The sequence below is a fragment of the Cucurbita maxima genome, unplaced genomic scaffold, assembly GCF_002738345.1.
Source record: "Cucurbita maxima cultivar Rimu unplaced genomic scaffold, Cmax_1.0 Cma_Scf00001, whole genome shotgun sequence".
NCBI classification, from domain to species: domain Eukaryota; kingdom Viridiplantae; phylum Streptophyta; class Magnoliopsida; order Cucurbitales; family Cucurbitaceae; genus Cucurbita; species Cucurbita maxima.
Genome location: NW_019272017.1, coordinates 8,914,997 through 8,934,889, shown reverse-complemented (window position 1 = coordinate 8,934,889; position 19,893 = coordinate 8,914,997). Strand labels below are relative to the sequence as shown.

Here is a 19,893-nt window from a genome sequence, read left to right as displayed (position 1 = left end):
CTAACGGTACGTTCGACCTGATTCTACTCATGCTCACATTGCTGAAGCCTTCAACACATCGTGTTCTATTGCTGAACCCGAGGCTGCTGATTGGTTTTTGGACACTGGAGTTTCATCCCATATGACCATCAACCCATCTATTTTGGATTAGTCCAAAAATTACATGGGTAAGGACTCTGTGATAGTAGAAAACAGTGTATCCCTATCTATTACCCACATTAGTACTCTTTCTCATGTTCCAAATATTTATTTATTAGATGTCTTGGTGATCTCTCATCTCACTAAAAATTTTCTTTCAATTAGAAATTAATGTCTGATCTTTCTCTATCCGTTGAATTTACTAATAATCTTCTTACTATCTAGAATCGTCAAACAGGAAAGGTGGTGGTAACCGGTAAAAGAGATTGAGGACTATATGTGCGGCAACTCTACCTTTATTTCTATCCTTAGAAACAAATCTTTATGTGTTTCATATGATTTATGGTATGTTCGCCTGGGTCATGTTTGTTATTTCTTTTTAAATAAAAATTGTATCTTTGTCTTTATTGTCTTCTCCATCACTATGTAGTACTTGTTAGCTTTTTGCATCGGTTGCCTTATTCCCACAATGAACGTATGATCTTATTTATTGTAATCTTTGGAGTCCTTCTCCCGTCAAATCTAATTCGGATTTTCTTTACTATATTATTTTTATTGATGATTATTCTCGATTCACTCGATTTTACCCTTTAAAATTTAAATCTGATTGCTTTGATATTTTTCTTCAACTTCAAAATTTTGTGGAAAATCAACATTCTGCTCGTATCAAGGTTTTTCAAAATGATGGAGGTGTCGAATTTACTAGCACTTGTTTCAAAACTCATTTACTTTTGCCATCCACCATCAACCATTTTGTCCATATACACATGCTCAAAATGGTATTGCTTAGAGAAAACACCTCATGTGACTGAGACTAGCTTGACCCTCTCTTTCATTCTCATCTTTCTTATTGTTTCTGGGTTGACGCCTTCAGCACTGTAGCTTATATGATCAATTGGTTGCCTACTTCACTTCTTGGAGGTAAGTCACCCTTTAAACTCCTCTAGGCTACTCTCCGCATTATGACAATTTTCATCCCTTTGATTGTCGTGTTTATCCTTGCTGGTGTGATTATATACCTAACAAACTTTGTCTCCCCCCAACATTTCTTGCATTTTATTGAGTTATTGTCTCTCTCATAAAGGGTTTCGTTGTCTTGATTCCACCACCACTAAGCTATACATCACCCGCCACGCTCAATTTGATGAAACTCATTTTCCTGTTGCCCCTAACTCCCAAGTCCAACCTCGTTCCCCTCATCATATTTCAAATTTCTTGGAACCGCATCTTTACCATATTGATTCATCCCTCCTACCATTTCTTCACCACACATTCCTCGATCAGCTCATCTCCGTGTGATATTTGTTTTGACCTTGGGGATGAATCTGTGCAAGTTGATACTTCTTTTGCAGGTTCCTCTTTGCCACCCTCTACTTCTGATCAACCCTCTATTGAACCTGTTGTTGATTCCTCTTCTTATTTGGGCTTTCAACTTATGATCACATGAGCCAAAGCTGGTATCTTCAAGACTCGTCATCCAACAAATCTTGGTATTTGGGGCTCATGTGAATTTCTTATGCTCTTCTTGTATCCACTGAGCCAAAAGGATTCAAATATGCTACTAAGAGTCCTACTTGGGGAGCTGCCATGAATGAAGAAATTCAAACTTTACAACAAAATTACACTTGGACTTTGGTTCCTTGCCCTGTCAATACCAACATCATGGGCTCTAAATGGGTGTTTCAAATTAAATATTTGCTTGATGGATCCATCGAGTGTTTCAAAGCTCGTCTAGTTGCTAAAGAATATAATCAAGTTCCTGGTCTCAACTACACGGACACTTTCAGTCAAGTTGTCAAAGCTACTATCAGTTGTATTTTCTCTTACTATCACAAATAAATGGTTTCTTCGGCAATTTGATTTTAATATGTTCAGCGTTTTCTGACTCATGTTTGCTTATTTTTTTACTCGTGCATGTAGACTAAAGTTGCCAATATAAAGATAAAGAGATCTAAGATGATATATATTATTCCTATGATCAATTAAATCTAATTATTAAAAAGTTATTAAAAAAAAAAAAACGATTTAATACCTGTCGGGATTGCGCTCCATCTACCCGGCAAAATCCGTTGGTTGCCATCCACTCTCCGACGAAGTTCTCTCTGTTGCTCTCTGAGTGTCGCGTCTTCTGCAAATTCCAATGCTACTCTCATGGCCTCCTCTCAAAAATCCTCTCTTTTACTCCAATTCTTCCTCCCCCATTCTCCCCTTCTTCTCCTACAATGCCCTAAAACTCCATAATAGTTTCATTCGCCTCAAACCTCTCACCTTCACTTCTGCTTCCTCCTCCTTCAACACATCCTCCATCTCAAACCCTAGTCTCCTTCGCCACGTTACTCATACTGTATGCGACGACGACGACGATGACGACGACGATGGGTCTATGGTACCCTCGGCCTCTGCTGTGGCCTCTGTCATTCTCAGAGCTTCCACCTCTCCTGTGGAGTTTGTTCATAGGATCGAGAACAGACAGACTTCTGGGTTGGTGCTTCCGAGCCCTGACTTTCAGAGGCTTTGCGTCGAGCAGTTGGACCTGTTTCGCCGGATTGTTGATCCTGAAGCCCTTCTCTCGGTTTGTGTTTTCCTTAAACATTTATTTCGCTTAATTTGTTTGAATTGAAGATAGAAATTGTGTTCCTTCGTCTGCTTAAACCTGTTGTGCATTTACTTACGGTTGGAAAATTAGGGCTGTTATGTGTTGGTAAGCTTATAGGAAATGAATTTCAATGTTTCTTCCTGTAGGTATATGTAAGACCTGCTGGTAGCTTTGTAATGGACCGTCTTGAGCTGCGTCGTGTTGTATCTTTCCCTGGGGTTAATGCCACTGACGTTGTGATATTGGTCGGAAATTTTAGCGTTCCAACTGGCTTACGTGCTGCAGAGGCCACTTTTTCCAGTCAACAAGTATGGGTTTTAGGGTAACTGACTGATATGCTTTTGGTTCAGATGGTTAATCCTGAAGTTTAAAAGTCTGTCTAAATTGTAGGTTGAAGTTATCCCAGAGCATAAGGCCATTGTCTTTCCAATGGTGAAACACCCTTTTGTTGTGGGGTTCTTGGTCGCCGAGCTTCCAAACCTCGAAATGGATATGCAGAGTGCCGATTGTGATCCATGGCCATACTCATCACCACACGAAGCCGGTGCTCTATTAGCTGGCTTTGGAACTAATACACAAGGAATTCAAAGTACGACGAATGGATCATTGAGAACATACAAATTAAATGCCGATCGACAAGCAAATGCCTTCCATATCTCCCGTTCTCTTGCTATGGCATATGTGATGGATCAGGTTGGTTGGATCATTTTTATTCAGTACACTGCCATTGATGGTAAACTTTATTTACTCTTGCAGTCTGACAATAAATCCTGATTTTAAATGTTGTTCTTCTTAGCTTCCAATTTTATCACCTGATTTAAAAAACAAGGGTCTTTTTTCTTCTGCAGAAAGCAATGTTGCTCCAGCAATCATCATGGCAGAATAACTTGAGGATGACCAATCTGGTCGACCAAGTAAGGCGTGCTACATCTTACTTTATTCTGTTTTCTCACATCTCGAGTTGCAGGGTAATGTTTCCCTCACATATTATTCTCTCACAGATTCGTAATTCTCTTTCTAGCATCCAAACTTTAAGTAAGATGTTATCTGTTCACATGAAGAAAAGCGAGGTGAGAGTTTCATTTCTTGTAGATGCTAGGTCACTTCTTTCTCTGTTTATATGTTTTATCTTTGGATGACACTGTTTTGCAGATTGCATATGAGATTTTAGAAGACATACTGGTACAAGGGAATCATATGAGAGATACCCTTCAACAACTACAGGATGCTGTTTACTTGACTAAGGTACCTGATCTTTCTCTTGCTTTTGTTGCTATTACTCTGTGCATTTTAATCCATCCTTGTTGTTTTTGAAGTTGTTATATTCTTTTATGATACTCTTATGATTATTGTTAGTCATGCCATTTGGTCTGGTTTGCCCATTGCATTACAGTTCTAATCACTTTATCAAAAAGATAAATACTAACAAATAGTTTCAATCCGAAGTTATAGGAGATTATCTCAGTGAAAAGGCTGGTCTGGACTAATATTCTTGTGTGTTGTTGTTTAGGCAAATATAGTACACTATAATGAAGAAACACTAAAGAAAATGTACATGTCCTCGAATCCTTTGTCTGAATCAGTGAAGAATCAGTTAGATAACTATCCAACAGATGCTTCCAGCAGTAGGACGCAAGGTGGGTTAGTTTCTTCTAAAAATATGATTGAGGACTTAGAGATGCCCATGCCACCTACAGTACTTGCTCCTGTTCAACGACAAGGAATAAGGTAATAGATCCCATGTCAAATGTCATAGTGTTGAGGAATTCCCTCCGTTCTTTAAAATTTTGCTGTTTTAGATTTTAGGCATATGTTTAATTGTCCATTTTCTTTGTTTACTTTTCTTTTTAAAACCCACCCTTATGTTATATGTTCAACAATGGGTTTGCTTGAGCATTTCGAAAATGCTTTTTAGTCGATTAATTTCACTCCTAAAATTGTTTGAGATCTACTTGTTTTATCTCTATTCATCCACTGCTCATTTCCTGCTGGTTTCATCCCTAACGTAAAATTCTGTGGTATGCAATACGATGCACAAACATTTGATAATTTGGTGCTGATACATAAATGCTCTCATACACGGGACCTGCTCATCACTAGTTGATAACATTTCTCAAATGAAATCAATTTCCTGTCATTTTGAAGTTATAATATCAAGTTTACTGATCTCAAGATTTTCAAATATGATGTCAGGAAGGTCATGCAACGTTTCTGATGTTCTGAATGATTTGGTTGAGGCAGTGAAACCTCTAGCAAGTAAACAGCAACGTATAGTAGAACTAAGTGAACAGGTTTGTTCTATGCAAATTGCTGTGGAGGAGTCTTCCCTGCGTCAGGCTTTGAGCAATTTGATTGAAGGTGCACTATTACGTACACGTGTTGGAGGAAAGGTAGAAATTGTATCTACTACAGCACCAGCAGGTGGTGCGCTTATAGTCATAGATGACGATGGCCCTGACATGCACTATATGGTTAGTGATTGGCCATTTTTATTTAAATCATGCATGCCTCTATTATGATCTTTACCAAGACCTGATGTCTTTGATGCAATTGACTCCAGACGCAGATGCATTCACTCACAGCATTTGGAGCAGATCTCTTATCCAAAGAAAGAGTGGAAGACAACATGACATGGAACTTTGTCGCAGGGCTGACCGTTGCTTGTGAGATTCTTGAGAGTTATGGGTGTGTGGTGCGTGTCATATCACCCAGGTGCTCGGATGCAGCTCTCGGATCTGGTGGAACTCGCTTGGAACTCTGGCTCCCTTCCACTCCAGGTACATCACTGCACAATCTCGACATTCCCACCTCAGGGGCATAGTGAGTAGATAGATAAATTGCCCATTTTAGATATATCTCTGAAACTAAGGATATATACAGAAAGTTGCGTGCCGCGTATGAGATTGAGGTACGTGAGTTTTTGTATAGTGTACTGTAAGGCATTCTATTAAAAAGTTTGTGTTTAGTATAGTATAATATAACTTAGCGTCCAGAACTTGTTATAGCTCGCTTGATTCTCATCCTATTGGTAGATATGCGTGTCTGCATAAAAGTGTTTAGCATGTCAGTCATGAATCAACTTCAAAGTTGGAACTTCAATATTGAGCTTCAGAACAATAATGTTCATTGAATCTTGTGTTTGTCGAATTCACTGTCTAAATGAATGTCAGTTATTCAAAATAGTCTGTAAAGTGATACACTCTTATGGAATTGAGAACACTATTCGATTCTGGTGATTCAGGTAAAGTTTAATCGAAAGTCTAACAAAATAGTAGATGTTAGGTGAATTCTATAATGGGAGTGCGTGTGGAAGTAACTAGAGCGTCTTTTAAAACCGAATACATTGATTTCGATTGTCAACATTACCAAACAAGTAGACTCTTTCGATTCCTCTTTGATCTTAAATCCTCATAATTCAAGACTCAAGAAGAGTACATATTAATTATCACCGGGTATTGATTTTTATCCAAACATTCATGGTGGAGTTAATACTCCTAAAGAGTGATAATATCGTCTCCTCCAACCTTCCATTGGACAACTTTTTAGTTTAGTTTAGTTTGGAATTAGATATTTAGTTTGATCTTTTTGTAATATATGCCATCTGAGGTCAACTTCATTCAAGGATTGATTGCTTGTTTCTAATTTTTCTAGTCTTTGGGCGTAATATTCAATTTAGGTTTGTCCACATCTTGTGCAATCAATGAGACCCATTGACCTCTTCCTTTAAAATCAAGATGTGAAAGTGGGAAGCCACCCCCACCCCAACCCCACCCTTCATTTGATTTCTTGTTTCCTTTTATATTAATGACTAATGAGTGATAGGCACTTGCCGCAACGGCGAATCGGCCTCATTGTGCGCAATGCCCGACTTCGTGCTCCCTTCTGGCATGTGGACGATTACCAATTCTTCTTTAAACTATTTCCTCATTTTTCCTTCCATTTCATTTATTATTGCTTTATATAATTCCTTCAAATCTCCTCCACCTGCCGTAATCAAACCCATGGACTTCCTCCTCTGTTCTTTAAATTCTTCTTGCTCGGGTTTCGATATATATTATCGATTAAGAAGTTTAAGGTTATAATTCTCTCACCTTAATAAACGATGGAAGGTCATGAGTGGAATAGCGCCTAACCTACAATGAGGCTGGTTGGATTGTTTTGCTACGCAACCATAAGAATTAAATGTTTGAAGAGAAATTTGAACTTGTTATATTTTATTACTAATTTTATTTAATTTTTCTTGTTACTATATTATTAGTTTCTTATATATTTGTTACCAATAAATCAAATATATTGTCAACAGGTGTCAATTAAAATATTTTAATAATTATTTAAATAACATGAATTTGCATCACCCTTAATTAATTTATTTAAAACTCAATACCACGGTCTCTATATTCTACATTTGTCCATATATTTATAAACATTTTTCTTTATTTTTCAAATACAATCAAATTTTACAAAAACCGGCCACGAGGAAATGAAAATCGTGACGGCATGGTTAAAGTCGGCGCTCCTTTTTCTTTTTTCATTTTATGCTTCAAAATAAAACTGTTTTATTTTTATTTATTAGGCAGATGACAATAGTACCCCTCTAAAACGTAAAATTTTTTTAAAAAAAGACCTAAATCATTAAATATATGATTAAATGAACTGAAAAAGAAAAAATCAAAATTCCCAAAAACCCCTTTTATGTCCCGCTTCTGTAACAGCAGAACCTTAATAAGAAAACGCCACCAAGGTTTAACATGAAAATAAATACGCGAACAAACAATCCAATTTGAAAGCGAGTCGTCTCTCTTCTACTGAAATTTTTCTCTGTTAATTGTTTTGGCCGTTTCCTTCACGCTGATTCTGTTCATCTGCAACTTCTTTTTCACGATCTCAGGAGAAGGATTTCAGGAACTGGTTTTCCTCGTGATTTCGCGGTAGCGGAACAGATCTTGTCGTATTTGATTCTTTATTTGGTAAGTTCTTATTGTTTTTGTCTCAGTTTAATCCTGTGCTTTCTATTTGTTATTTTTGCTTCTTAACTTTCCTTTTTCTAATTGCCTCCCTTTGAAAATAGAAAACGTAGACTGGTGAAAGTTTTCTAGAAATCAGTGTTCTATGAGCTGCAACTGATTGCTGTTCAAGTTGTTTCTTCATTTTAAAATCTTGAAGTTACTTCAACTTGAAGGTATGAAATTCAACGACTTTTGTTTTTATTGTTAAATCGTTGACTCGCTTAATTAGAAAGAGTAGTTGGCTAGAGCTAATTATTGCTAGATTAGTTCCTATACTGTTCGTATTATGTGGTAATATTGAATGGAGCTTATTTATGCTTAATCGCGGAGACTTTTGGTATTCATGAATGTCCTAGAATTGGTTCTGAAGTTTTGAGCTAACTACATGTTTGGGGGTTTTTTTTTAAAAAAAAAAAAAGAAAAATCGTTTATCCTTCAATCTTTAATTGGACGCAAGGTTAATTTCTTTCTTTCTTTCTTTTCTTTTTCCCAATTAATTGAGAAATGTACCGCAATGTCATTCTTTTTCTGTAAGTTGTGTGGATTGAGCATAGTTGTGTAAATCAGAAAAGCCGGTTTCTGGGTGCTTGCTTCTTCTCTCCCATTGATTGAATCAGAAAAGCCGGATTTTGGGTGCTTGATTCTTCTCTTCCATTGTTTTACTCAAAGGGAGCACATGTCTACTTGCTTAATAGAGTCTCTAGTATATGTTAGACAAGGAAGAAGCACATGGTTGCGTACATTTTTTTGTTTAAGGTCTAGTTGCATGCGTTGAACATCAAAGAGTAGGAAAAAAAGAATGAAATCGTTTAATGGAGGGGAAGATCCTCGCTTTATAAAGTACGTTTGAAATTTTATAGCAGAAGCTGATATACATTCCAATTTCAGCTTTTGATGTGTGAGTTTGAGCACTGCAGCCATAATTCTTCTGATCTTAAACGTACTTCGTTTACTTCCATATGACTTATGACTTTCCATTACAGCCATAAGTTTGTCTTTCATTTCTGTATGATGTTCAATTTTGGATTTCTATTGAAGCATATTTGGACACATCTCTGTTCATGTGGTTGGAATTTCCCGTCCTCTTTCATGGAATGTCTTATTTGTATCTTGTACCCAACAGTAAGTGTATTTTTGTCTATCATGCAGACCCATTCTCACTTCGTACATCTGAGAATAAGATCCTATCTTTACAACTTGGAGGATTGTAGATAGCATGGGAATCCTTTATCGCAGGTTTATTATTTCAAATGTCATAATTTAATTGGGAAAATCCAACAATTAATAATTTATTTTTGTGTTATTTCATATTTCTTGTGTACTGACTTGTTTTCTGGAAATATGCATTTACTTTGATGCAGTTCTGTGAATAGAAAGCCAAACGACAGCATGAGGCTTATTATAGTAACTTTTGTGGGAGTGTTTTTGGGCTTTTTTATAGGAATATCTTTCCCAACATTATCACTAACAAAGGTTGATGTTGAAGTCTTAATGCTCAGTCAAATTTTTTTTCCCTTTGCATTAACATGGTTACTGTTTGATATCAATTCTTCGGTATAAACTGAAACCTATTTGTCCTTTTTTTTTTTTTTTATGATGTTGGCAGCTAGGTGTGCCCTCTGGACTTATCCCGAAAATTGACCGTATGTACAATGCTGACCTAAAATCAGCCTCTTCTACCCAAGCACCTAAAAGATTTCCATCGAGTGGTAGTAGAGACTTAAAAAATTCTCAAAATTTGAATGGTACCTCAGAGGTATTCTATTTCCTCAATACGTACTAACAAGTTTTGATGAATTATATATGTATGTGCACGCACGCGTTTATTTGCTTCTGATGGCTTTCTAAATTTTAATTTTTCTTTATTATATGTTTGGCGTTAGATCCATAAATGTCATGAAAAGTAATCTCATTACTGGTTTGATCATTCCAATGAATTTTATCAACTTTGTTACCTGTTTTAAGTTGCAATATTTGTCCGTACGGATTTCACAGGCTGGCTGCAAGCCTACAACATGAAAATGGTAAATGCTCTAGAGGGTGAATTAGCTAGTGATTAGGATGAAGATTGACAATTTCCTTTAAAGAAGCTAGGCCATAAAAATACTCCCTTCCCCTTGGGGCCTAACATATCAGTAGTAAAGCCCTTTTCTCATTGTCTGCCTTGCCTTCATCTATCTCATCATGTTAAAAATTGGAATTCTGCACGTCTTTTCCCTTTCTCTGGACAATAGTTTATTGGCTTAATTTTTCAAGGTTCTAGTGAAACATGGTAGGGGACTGATGACTAAAGTTAAGCAGGGATACTTGTGAACTAAATAGCTATGGCCAGTCTTGCCTTTCGAAATCTTCCCCTTCCTTCCACATAAAGAGACATTTCATTCGTGACCGTATGGGAATATCACAGCTTTGGAGTTTGGACTCCTTTGTTTAAAATTCTTTTTCATGGTTGGGAGCATGAGAATATTGACATTCTATGAATATGTTACTTCAATTTCTTGATCGTTACAAGCTTCTTTTAAAAAAAAAGAAAATTGCATCACTATATGGCTATTGCATGTATTTGGTCTTCGGTAACTTGCAAAGCAGGTGCTTGATTATTTTGCTTTATGTAGTTCATTTACCTCAGATTCATACACCTTACCTTTCTCTAAATATGATGTGATGCAGATTTGGGTTCCATCAAATCCTAGAGGAGCCGAAAGACTAGCCCCAGGAATTGTTGCAGCCGAGTCAGACTTCTATCTACGTAGATTGTGGGGTAATCCCAGTGAGGTGTGTTTTGATTTTGCACAACGCAGTTTTGAAAACGTTGTCATGTCAAATATATGACTTTACATTGAGTATTATGTTTTAGAAACACTTTCATTATTTGACATCTTGAAGTATCATATTTACTTGACATACAGGCTTGTTCTAGCTTGTTGTGCTTAATCAGATAAATATTTGCAGGACTTAACTAGGAAACCAAATTACCTTGTGACCTTCACTGTCGGTTATAACCAGAGAGACAACATTGATAAAGCAGTAAAAAAGGTCCCTCTCTTCCTCCAACTCTATGTCTACTACCACCCCTCTCTTTGTGCTCATACGAGTCTAAATGTGGTTCCTCACAGTTTTCAGAGAACTTCACAATTCTTCTGTTTCACTACGATGGCCGAACAACTGAATGGGATGACTTTGAATGGTCGAAACGAGCAATTCACGTGAGTGCTCGAAAGCAGAGTAAATGGTACGTATTGTTCTATTACAGCGAATGCCGAGAAAATTTTGTGGCCATATTAAATGAAAATTTTCTAACATCCTATTCAGGTGGTATGCCAAACGATTCTTGCACCCTGACATCGTTGCACCTTATGACTACATCTTTATGTGGGATGAAGACCTGGGAGTTGAGAACTTTGATGCGGAAGAGTGAGTTATTTACAGAATAGCTTAAATGACACATTGCTATATTCAAATGTTCAACATTCTTTGGTTATCCACTTTCAATACAGATATATAAAGTTGGTGAAGAAGCATGGCTTGGAAATTTCACAACCTGGTTTGGAACCTACCAGAGGGTTGACATGGCAGATGACAAAGAAAAGGGATGATCTTGAAGTTCACAAGTAGGACTCATGGAACAACTATGTTCACTTCCTTAAGTATCTGCATCGTGAAAATCATTCAATTAAACCTGGAAGTCTAACATTATTTGTTTTGGCTAATTTTGTGCAGAGATACTTCGGAAAGGGCAGGATGGTGCACGGAGCCGAATTTGCCTCCCTGTGCCGCGTAAGATCCCAAAAAAGAAGAAATGTGAATTCTGCCCCATCTGTTTGTTTTCAGCTCATAGAGTAATAATACTGTCCTTGTTTCCTTATACAGTTTTGTAGAGATCATGGCTCCAGTGTTCTCACGAGATGCTTGGCGCTGTGTCTGGTATATGATTCAAGTAAGAATTGAGTTCTTCATTCCTGTTGAAATTTAGCTTCACCATTTCAAATGGTTTTTCTAATTCCTGTTATAAATGGATTTGCAGAACGATTTAATCCATGGGTGGGGTCTTGATTTTTCCATTAGAAAATGTGTGGAGGTCAGTGGTACCTTTCATGAACCCTTTCCTATATTTTGACATCATCATTACCATGCCCTGGTCTTTTTCTAACACAAACTCTTCCAATCAGCCTGCACATGAGAAGATTGGAGTTGTAGACGCTCAGTGGATTGTTCATCAAAGCCTTCCCTCGCTCGGGAGCCAGGTAAACCGAAAATCTTTTTCTTCAAATACTAATCCAGGTTCTTGTTCTAATTTGATTTTTCTCTGCAGGGAGAAACTCAAAATGGGAAAGCGCCATGGCAAGGGGTACTCTTTCTCTCTGTCTCTTTTTCCCATCGTTCTTTCACAGTTTGAAAATTGTTTGAGAGGAGATTATTTAGATGTTGTAGAACTCACATCACCCAACCAAATGAAAATGAATGTGAAAAGTGATGTGGATTTTGTATTGGTTATCAGGTGAGAGAAAGATGTCGGAAGGAGTGGACGATGTTTCAAAGTCGGTTAGCGAATGCGGAGAAAGCGTACTTCAAGTCATTGGGGATTGATCCTTCAAATTCAGCCAAACATTAGGGGACCCATCAGACTCTCTACGTACATCCATCATTAGTACCCGTAATCCCTTACCATTTCTCACTGAGTTGTATAAATTCGTTAAATAATATTAATAATAATTAAGTTTAGAATTTTCCATAGGTAGATTTTTTTTTTTATTACAATAGGGGTAGCAGGTGGAATACGAGGAAGATTTGAACCTCCAAGAAAATAGTGCAGCCAACTCTTGTTTGAGTTATGCTCACTTTGGCCCATGCATAGAACTTATACTTTATTTTCGTATCTTTAATTTTTCTCAACAAGCTTTATTTTATTTTTATGAGTTTACTTTTATGAAGAATTTTAGATGCACAATTCTCTCGAACATGTTAAGAGCTCTTTTGCTATTCTATTCACATGTGTGATCCTTTTGTTCTCTTTTGAATTATGATTTAGAATCGTCTAATTTTGAATTGCTGGACAAATGAGTGAACATGGGTGAAAATTGATACGTATGCAAGCTATTGTCACACGAGGATGGAAGATCCATAACCTGAAAGAAGAAGCTTTCCTGTAATGGCATTTATTCATATTCAAGAGTAGTATGCTACAAGTATCCCTCAGCTGTTTCTCTTTTTTGTCTATTGCCAATCAAGAGTATATCAAGTACTTGTAACATGTCCTACACACACTTTATTATTTGGCAAATTCAATGATGAAAAACAGTTCATTTATTAAAGTAAAGGAAAAGGAATAAATTTTTCTAAGTTAGTTAAATTCTTTTTATAATTTTTACCTTTTAATAGACTTCAACTATCACGATCGCACTTTTCCAATCATGCGGCGTCGTGATCTTGACACGCCGCATACTCATTTTTTGCTTCGCTTTGTGACTTTGTCGGACCTTAGGTGAGGTTTATCTTCGTCAGCCAAATATCACTTGTGCGGAATCCAAATTTGTTCGGCCACACACGCTACCTACGTGTGCATGTTCAATCATCTACGACATGTCACATCTCATCCTCATCTCGGTTCCCAACAATACGACTCATGCATCGTGATACCGTCCCATGTCTCGAGATAGCTAGACCATCATAGCTTATGACATACGTTCTAGACAGCGGATGCATAATCCAACCTCTGCCATATAGGGTGGGGCACAATACCAACACTAAAGCTATACTGAAGTTAACAAGACTAAAGAAAAACGACACTAAAGTTAAATTAGAAAAAATTTCTTGCTGACATGAGCAAGTTTTTGGAGATTCTTGCAGTTTAATTAGGATTAGTGGATAGAGCAAATAATAATAATAATAATAATAATTAATAAATAAATAAACAAATTACATTTGATCTAAGTTTTAGATTAATAGCATGGGTTAAAAGATGAAATCTTATAAAGTTAGAGATGTTATTTAGAAAATTGGACAAAATATTTTCAACTAATTGTATGGTTATACATAGAACACATCGTTCATTCAACAACGTATGTATTCCATTTCTTCACCCGTCATCGTTCACAAATCATAACAAAAAAAAAATTAAAAAAAGAAAAAAATCAATCAATAATTAAGATAAACAAAAGCTTAGCTGAAGTTGTTAAAGCTGAAATGAGTCAGTCAGCAAACTCTAGATTGATGCAGCTACTGAAATCAGGAAAGTTCCACTAAATCTGAAAACGTCACCATCTTCCTTCGCCACATGTCACCTCCAAATTGGTCATTGCAATTTCCTTCTGACACGTGGCAGTACAGATGTTCCCTTCATTTTTCCCAATGAAAAGGTGTTGTTTTTTCTCCTTTTATTTACTACGACAGTCAATCAAAGCAACACACGTATCGCCTGTGATTTCTTCTTCTGCTACCTCAACCCCATGGTTAGTAAACAGACCATGGTTAAATATTGGTGGTTAAGAGACTTCAGTCAATGTATAAATGGCATATTCTCTCCTATCCCAACCATTTGGATAGATACATTTTGTGCTTCCTATGCCCAAAACCTATTTCTTCTTTTTCTCTTCGTTTTCTTCTGCAACTCAAGGCAAAACCCTGAAACGGATTAGACTTCATTTTGGGAGGAAAGAAAAAAGCTTCAAATTTTGTGGATTTTTGAAGATGGGTCTCTCGAATTTCCCCCCTTCAGCTGAAGGAGTGTTGCTGTTACCTGTTCTTGTGATGAACACTGTAATGTCGATGGCGTTTTTGAAGAACTTGGTGAGATCTGTGATACAAATGATGAGTGCGAGTGGGAATCCTTCGAGTTCTGAGGAAGAATTCGACTGGGAAAATGGAAGAGAAAGAAGAATCTCAATTACCCAGTTCAAATCTTTGGGTCAAAGCTTCAATAATGGCGGAACAGAGAAGGGCTCTGCTTCGAGGTGTATCATGGCAGAGTGCTGTGTTTGTCTTTGTGGGTTTGAAGCTGATGAGGAAGTTAGTGAGTTGTCTTGCAAGCACTTTTTTCATAAAGCTTGTCTTTCTAAGTGGTTTGATAATAAGCACATTACTTGCCCTCTTTGTCGTTCCATTGAGTAGTGTTCTTCATCATCCACTGCTAAATTGCAGCTTTTTGAAGCATACTTTTGTTTTAGGGTTTTTTTTTTTTTTCCTTCTTGTTCTTCACATTTCTTCTCTTATCGCTCTCCATATCATCACTTTCCCTTTATATATATATATGTGTATTGTATAATGGAAGATTAGGCATAGGAGAAGTGTTCTTCAGATAAATCCTGCACTGTTCTATTAAGCTCCTGCTCTAACTCAAAGCACCCAGAAGATCAATTTAGAATTCAAAAGGATTCATCAGCAAAAGCTAAGAACACAGAGCTAAGAACAGTTAAAGCAGGGAGCTTTAAATGGCTTGGAGCAGCTGGGCAGTCACAAAACTGGCAATTCCAATGTGTGGGACTCTGTTCTTCAGTGAGAAATCTAGTTCAGAAGTCATTCAACACAAGAAATGGTGTGTGTGGTGTGCAAAATGATGACCAGAAATTCAGCTATGGGCGTTGGGACACGACCATCGTTTGTATCAAATGTTTGTTACTTTTCTCTTTCTATCACAAAGATTTGAAACTTGTCTGTACTCGTTAGATTGAAGCTTGAAGAATGATCTGCAATGAACCAGATGTAACTCTTTTCTTGTATTTATTTGATATACCAAATATGGAGGCAATTTAATTCTTCCACCGGTTATATGCTTCATTTCTTAACCTTATGCCAAAGATCCAATCTTTCTGGGACCCAAAAATTCTTGGCCACTCATTTCAGGCAGTAAGTTAAATGAAGATCTTGATATGAGTCTGACCCAATGGGATCGAAATTAGGAGGGAGAGAGAGATTCAGACAGACCTGAAACCTGAAACCTTTGGCAAATTAGAAAGAAATAAGAACAGTTATATATGAAACCCACAAACGGAGAATTCTGAGTCAAAAATAACTTTACCATTGGATATGATAATGATACAGAACCAGGAGCTAACAGTTTCTTTCAGCTAGCTAACAGTTTATTACAGAACCAGAAGACAGAACGAGATCAATAGCCATCTGGTTGTCCTCAGCCTAATGAGCTCCTCCGCCTGTCTCATGTGGCTGAACATTACATGAGGTCTCTGGTTTTCTGGCGTTTTCGGTTCACGAGAATGGAGCCAGGAATGTAACCTGCCAGAGAAAGGAGATATCCAGATTTGAATCCAATACCTTCTTTTGGGAGAAGGGTCACTAAGGTTTTTTTTTTTATTTTAGCTGGAACACGAAAGAGACAGCCCATAAAAAGCAAGGGTAAAAGTTATTCAGTTGAGGAATATCCAGGACACTGGAAAGCCAGAATAAAGTTAAAAGCCTTCTTTCATTGGAAAATCAAGTTGAAGAACAAGACACTTCTCTCGTATGTACAGCCCTCATATACCACAGAAACAAACCTTGCGAGGTCTCCGACATACCAAAAATATCTGGCCAGATTTGTCTCAACCTCATGTCCCTGCTAGGTCGAAGAGTAAATTTGGTCACTTGGTTTACAACTATGACAGAAAGTGTCGACATCATAAAAGATAACATAATCTTTCTACATTGATGGAAACCTACCACCAGGCTGCCTAATAAATGCCAATCTGATTTCAGTAGCTGCTAAATATAACAGGAACATAGGAACACTCTTTTAGGCACATGAAAAGTCATTTCCAACAGGCTCCAAGTCGTAACAATATGCAATTTATCAGAACGAGAACTAGAAACCTGGTAGATATGAATACATGATATAAATAGTAGTCGTGTATACAAAATTTCCTAGTAAGGGGAAGAAAGAAAGCACAAGAGCCTCAAATACAATGGCAATGCACGGGGGTTGTCTAATTTGCTGCTTTCGTGACAGCAAGTTCACCCACTCAATGAATAGATAAACTCCTTGAACCAAACCACTCAAAGAAAACAGATATCTACACATAACTTCCACCCATGGAATTAGATCAACTGTCCAAGCAGTTTCAACTTCCAAAAGAATTAACATTAGCTTATCTGGAGGCAAAGGTCGCCAAGGTTGGCCATGTACCGGTCAACGACTGTCGGGATGGAAGGTCCACGGGGTGTCAGACAAGCTACTAACCTTCAGAGGGAGGTAGATATCAAAGCTAGAGATTAGCCACTCTCTCGTACGCAATTCCCAGGCAAAAGGAATTTGTAATGTTCTGCATTTTCCAGAAGATATGATGGCAAGTGAACTGCTGAGAAGGAATGAGGAACCGGTCCCATTTTTCCAATAATTTCTTTGAAAGTGTATTCCTCAGGAAGCATGTCAAATAGGTCAGCACCCTTGCAGATAATCTTCTGAATCCTTTTGGGATTCAGATAACTAGAGAACCTAACTCTATCGTTATGGCTGTATGCTTTCATCTTAAAGATGAAGTCGCTTATACGACGGAAGCAGAAGCTACAGTGCCACCCAGAATCTGCCAACAGGTCATCTGATTGTCGATAATGAGCGTACCTTGTCTTACCAGATTTGTATCTATGGACTGCAGCCCTCCAGCTATTGTCGTCAACATGGAACTCGAATGAGTACAAATAGTTCCTAAGCTGTAGATGAAGAACTTCTGGTATGTCATCACACCATCTTAAGAGATCAATGGTGTGCCCACTTGGAATCTCGTCGACATCAGACATTATCAACAAGTCATCATCAGAGATACCAGCAATTTTGAGAAGCTGATCAAGTGCCACTCGCTGAAATGCCTCCTCGACAAACGGATTTTCACCTTTCTTAAATCTCCCTCCGACAGTTCCATAAGTCAATCTCGGCTCCACAAATTTGAACTTATCTCGATTACGAGCAAAGTATAATGATTTTGGCTTCCCAGTAAATGTTGAATTTGCCTCAAGGAGAACAAACTGTGTAATGTAAGGGTAGAGTTCTTTCCATCGCAAGGTAAGCATCTCAATCTCATTACTGAACAGCACAGCATCGTAAACACGTCGTGGAAACTCACGGACTTTCCAACCATGGAGTTTGCAGAGATTCTCCATAGGTACATTCTCATCATAGTAGTGAGTGATCATATTGAATTCTTTTGGTGGGGATTCCCATAATGGCCGTAAGAAGTATGAGATCTTCTGTCCATGGAGGTAAATGATCAAGATGCACGTCGGCACCAACGCAAAAAGAATAAGAAAGGATTTCACATCATATCCACGAAAAATGCAGCGAAGTCTAGACATGCCCAGAACTCGATTAGCTTCCTGCATAGCATACACAAAAGAAGCCTGGTCGATATATTGAACACGAACAGATAATGAAAGAGAAAAAGAAAAACAGAAGTCCACGGAGCTTGGATCATGATCAAGACAACCTCAAAATCTCCAATACAAATAATTTCCAATTAGATTCTCAAGGTACATAAAAAATGAAGTCGCGTTCTTCATGCAGAAAGAGAACATTTCTGAAAATCAGATTTGAGATGAGAAACGATCTCAAATGTATCCCCCAAAGGAGCGGCGGCATTCCACGTTTGATATTCAAAGCAATCTTGATAACGAAAAATTTTCAAAAATTACACCAACAAATTCATTTCGGCTAGGGCAGATTTTATTCTTGAAGTTTCTGTTAAGTGGAATGCGCCGTTCGATATGATATTCAGAGTCCCCACACTCAGATCTCCAGGCTAAATAGAACACCCAACACAACAGCGAAGAAACAAAATTGCAGCGCTATGGCGCTCGTTTTTTACACGAAAATTTTCCCCTAAGACCATCAAATAACGAGAAAACAAAGCCCTAACATCGAAAGACTCGATCAAGCACCGAAGAAACAAAAGATTTCTAAAAAGCATAGATTCCTCCATCATCATCAGAAGAAAAAAAAAAAAAACTCGAACAGCGAACAAAAAACAAGACACAAATCATAAACAAAATTCCTCAACGATGAAAACTGAATCAAGCCGAAAAGAAAAAGAAAAAGAAACAGATCAAAGGGCAAAAATAGTAAGTACCTGATCACAAACTTCGCCACAGATATCATCAGATTTCTTGGAGCAGTAATGGCCTCCACCTTCACCCATAATCCACCACATTTCTCTCTTTCTTTCAAAGAAACACAAAAAACAAAAACTAGGTCCTGGGATACCAAGCTAAGATATCCCCGGTGAAGCGTCGATTGAAGAAGCAGTGAACTCCGCGACACAGATCGATTGAGCAGAAATGGTGAAGCGGCGGCAGCGGTTCAGTTAAAGAAGAATCAGAGAAAGGCGGCGAAAATCAGCAGATTCAGTCGGAAAGTATTTAGGCGTTTGCTTAGCCCTCTCTCTCTCTCTCTCTCTCAGTAAGTACGCAGAGAGAGAGATCCGTAATAAGAATGAGCGGAAAAAAAGAGAGAATAATTGGGGAAGAGAGAAAAGAAGAGATTAAAAGATTGAATCGAATTGAAAACAAGAAACGGGCCAAAATCGAGGGCTAGGAATTGGAGGGCGAGAAGAAGGGCTGTGGTGTGTGGCCTATCTATCTGTCTCCGACAATGATTGGTGCCAGACGATGAAATTACAATAGAGATGAATCAATCAAAAGCAACAAAAAAAAAAAAAAAACAACAACAACACAGAGCAAAAGGCAGAGAGAGCCGTTTCTCTTTGTCGTCGTTTATGAATCTTTAAAAAAAAAAAAAAAAAAAAAAAAAAATTATTCCAAAGTTCCCAAATTCTGCGTGTTTTTGTTTTATGGGTTTTGGGTGTATTTTTTCCCCCCTCTAATTCCAGTTAGATAACGTGGGTATATATATATATTAATACTGATTGTTTGGGATGTGGGCCCACGCGCTCCAGTTTGACTCGCTCAAGCCGACCTCAATCCAGCTGAGTCGTGACCGTGTCCTCCTTTTTTTTATTATTATTATTATTTTTTTTTTTTTTTTTTTATTTCTGATCTATTTTGGAATTTCGTTTTGATACCCAAAGTTTTTAATTGCTTCCTCCGCCCTCTTCATGGGCTTTTCTCTTCGGCCCAAATCTCTTTACGCATTATTTTTATTTTTTTAATTAAATGTCTAGAAAATAATTTAAACTATTTATCGATCTTTTTTTTTTTTTTTTTTTTTTTTTTAAA

At 37.5% G+C, this 19,893-nt stretch overlaps 4 protein-coding genes across 6 annotated transcripts; 3 read left to right on the top strand and 1 right to left on the bottom strand.

The window, feature by feature from the left end:
• Window positions 1–2,169: 2,169 nt before the first annotated feature.
• On the top strand, window positions 2,170–5,865 carry LOC111485623 (chloroplast sensor kinase, chloroplastic). Its single transcript, XM_023132592.1, has 9 exons — window positions 2,170–2,710; window positions 2,881–3,042; window positions 3,125–3,427; window positions 3,583–3,648; window positions 3,736–3,804; window positions 3,887–3,979; window positions 4,245–4,462; window positions 4,932–5,205; window positions 5,295–5,865. The coding sequence occupies exons 1-9, from the start codon at window positions 2,279–2,281 to the stop codon at window positions 5,553–5,555; spliced, it is 1,878 nt and encodes a 625-aa protein (XP_022988360.1). The 5' UTR covers window positions 2,170–2,278; the 3' UTR covers window positions 5,556–5,865.
• Window positions 5,866–7,478: 1,613 nt separating this feature from the next.
• Window positions 7,479–12,725, top strand: LOC111486671. 3 transcript variants are annotated; one of them, XM_023133886.1, is made up of 16 exons: window positions 7,479–7,701; window positions 7,803–7,913; window positions 8,890–8,976; window positions 9,102–9,213; window positions 9,347–9,496; window positions 10,411–10,515; window positions 10,693–10,776; window positions 10,857–10,972; window positions 11,053–11,154; window positions 11,238–11,351; window positions 11,461–11,517; window positions 11,611–11,677; window positions 11,765–11,818; window positions 11,910–11,984; window positions 12,053–12,088; window positions 12,239–12,725. In XM_023133886.1, the coding sequence occupies exons 3-16, from the start codon at window positions 8,957–8,959 to the stop codon at window positions 12,350–12,352; spliced, it is 1,206 nt and encodes a 401-aa protein (XP_022989654.1). In that variant the 5' UTR covers window positions 7,479–7,701; window positions 7,803–7,913; window positions 8,890–8,956; the 3' UTR covers window positions 12,353–12,725. The 3 variants fall into 3 exon arrangements, with proteins under 3 accessions (XP_022989654.1, XP_022989664.1, XP_022989670.1); XM_023133896.1 differs by lacking the exons at window positions 7,479–7,701; window positions 7,803–7,913 and adding an exon at window positions 8,055–8,197; XM_023133902.1 differs by lacking the exons at window positions 7,479–7,701; window positions 7,803–7,913 and adding an exon at window positions 8,278–8,373.
• A 1,212-nt stretch (window positions 12,726–13,937) lies between these two features.
• Window positions 13,938–15,501, top strand: LOC111482652 (probable E3 ubiquitin-protein ligase XERICO). The gene has a single exon (XM_023128549.1). The coding sequence runs from the start codon at window positions 14,302–14,304 to the stop codon at window positions 14,845–14,847; it is 546 nt and encodes a 181-aa protein (XP_022984317.1). The 5' UTR covers window positions 13,938–14,301; the 3' UTR covers window positions 14,848–15,501.
• Window positions 15,502–16,468: 967 nt separating this feature from the next.
• LOC111482645 lies at window positions 16,469–19,433 on the bottom strand. Its single transcript, XM_023128539.1, has 2 exons — window positions 18,789–19,433; window positions 16,469–18,039 (listed from the first exon to the last, which is right to left on the bottom strand). Exons 1-2 carry the CDS (start codon window positions 18,867–18,869, stop codon window positions 16,942–16,944), a joined length of 1,179 nt encoding a protein of 392 aa, XP_022984307.1. The 5' UTR covers window positions 18,870–19,433; the 3' UTR covers window positions 16,469–16,941.
• Window positions 19,434–19,893: the final 460 nt, after the last annotated feature.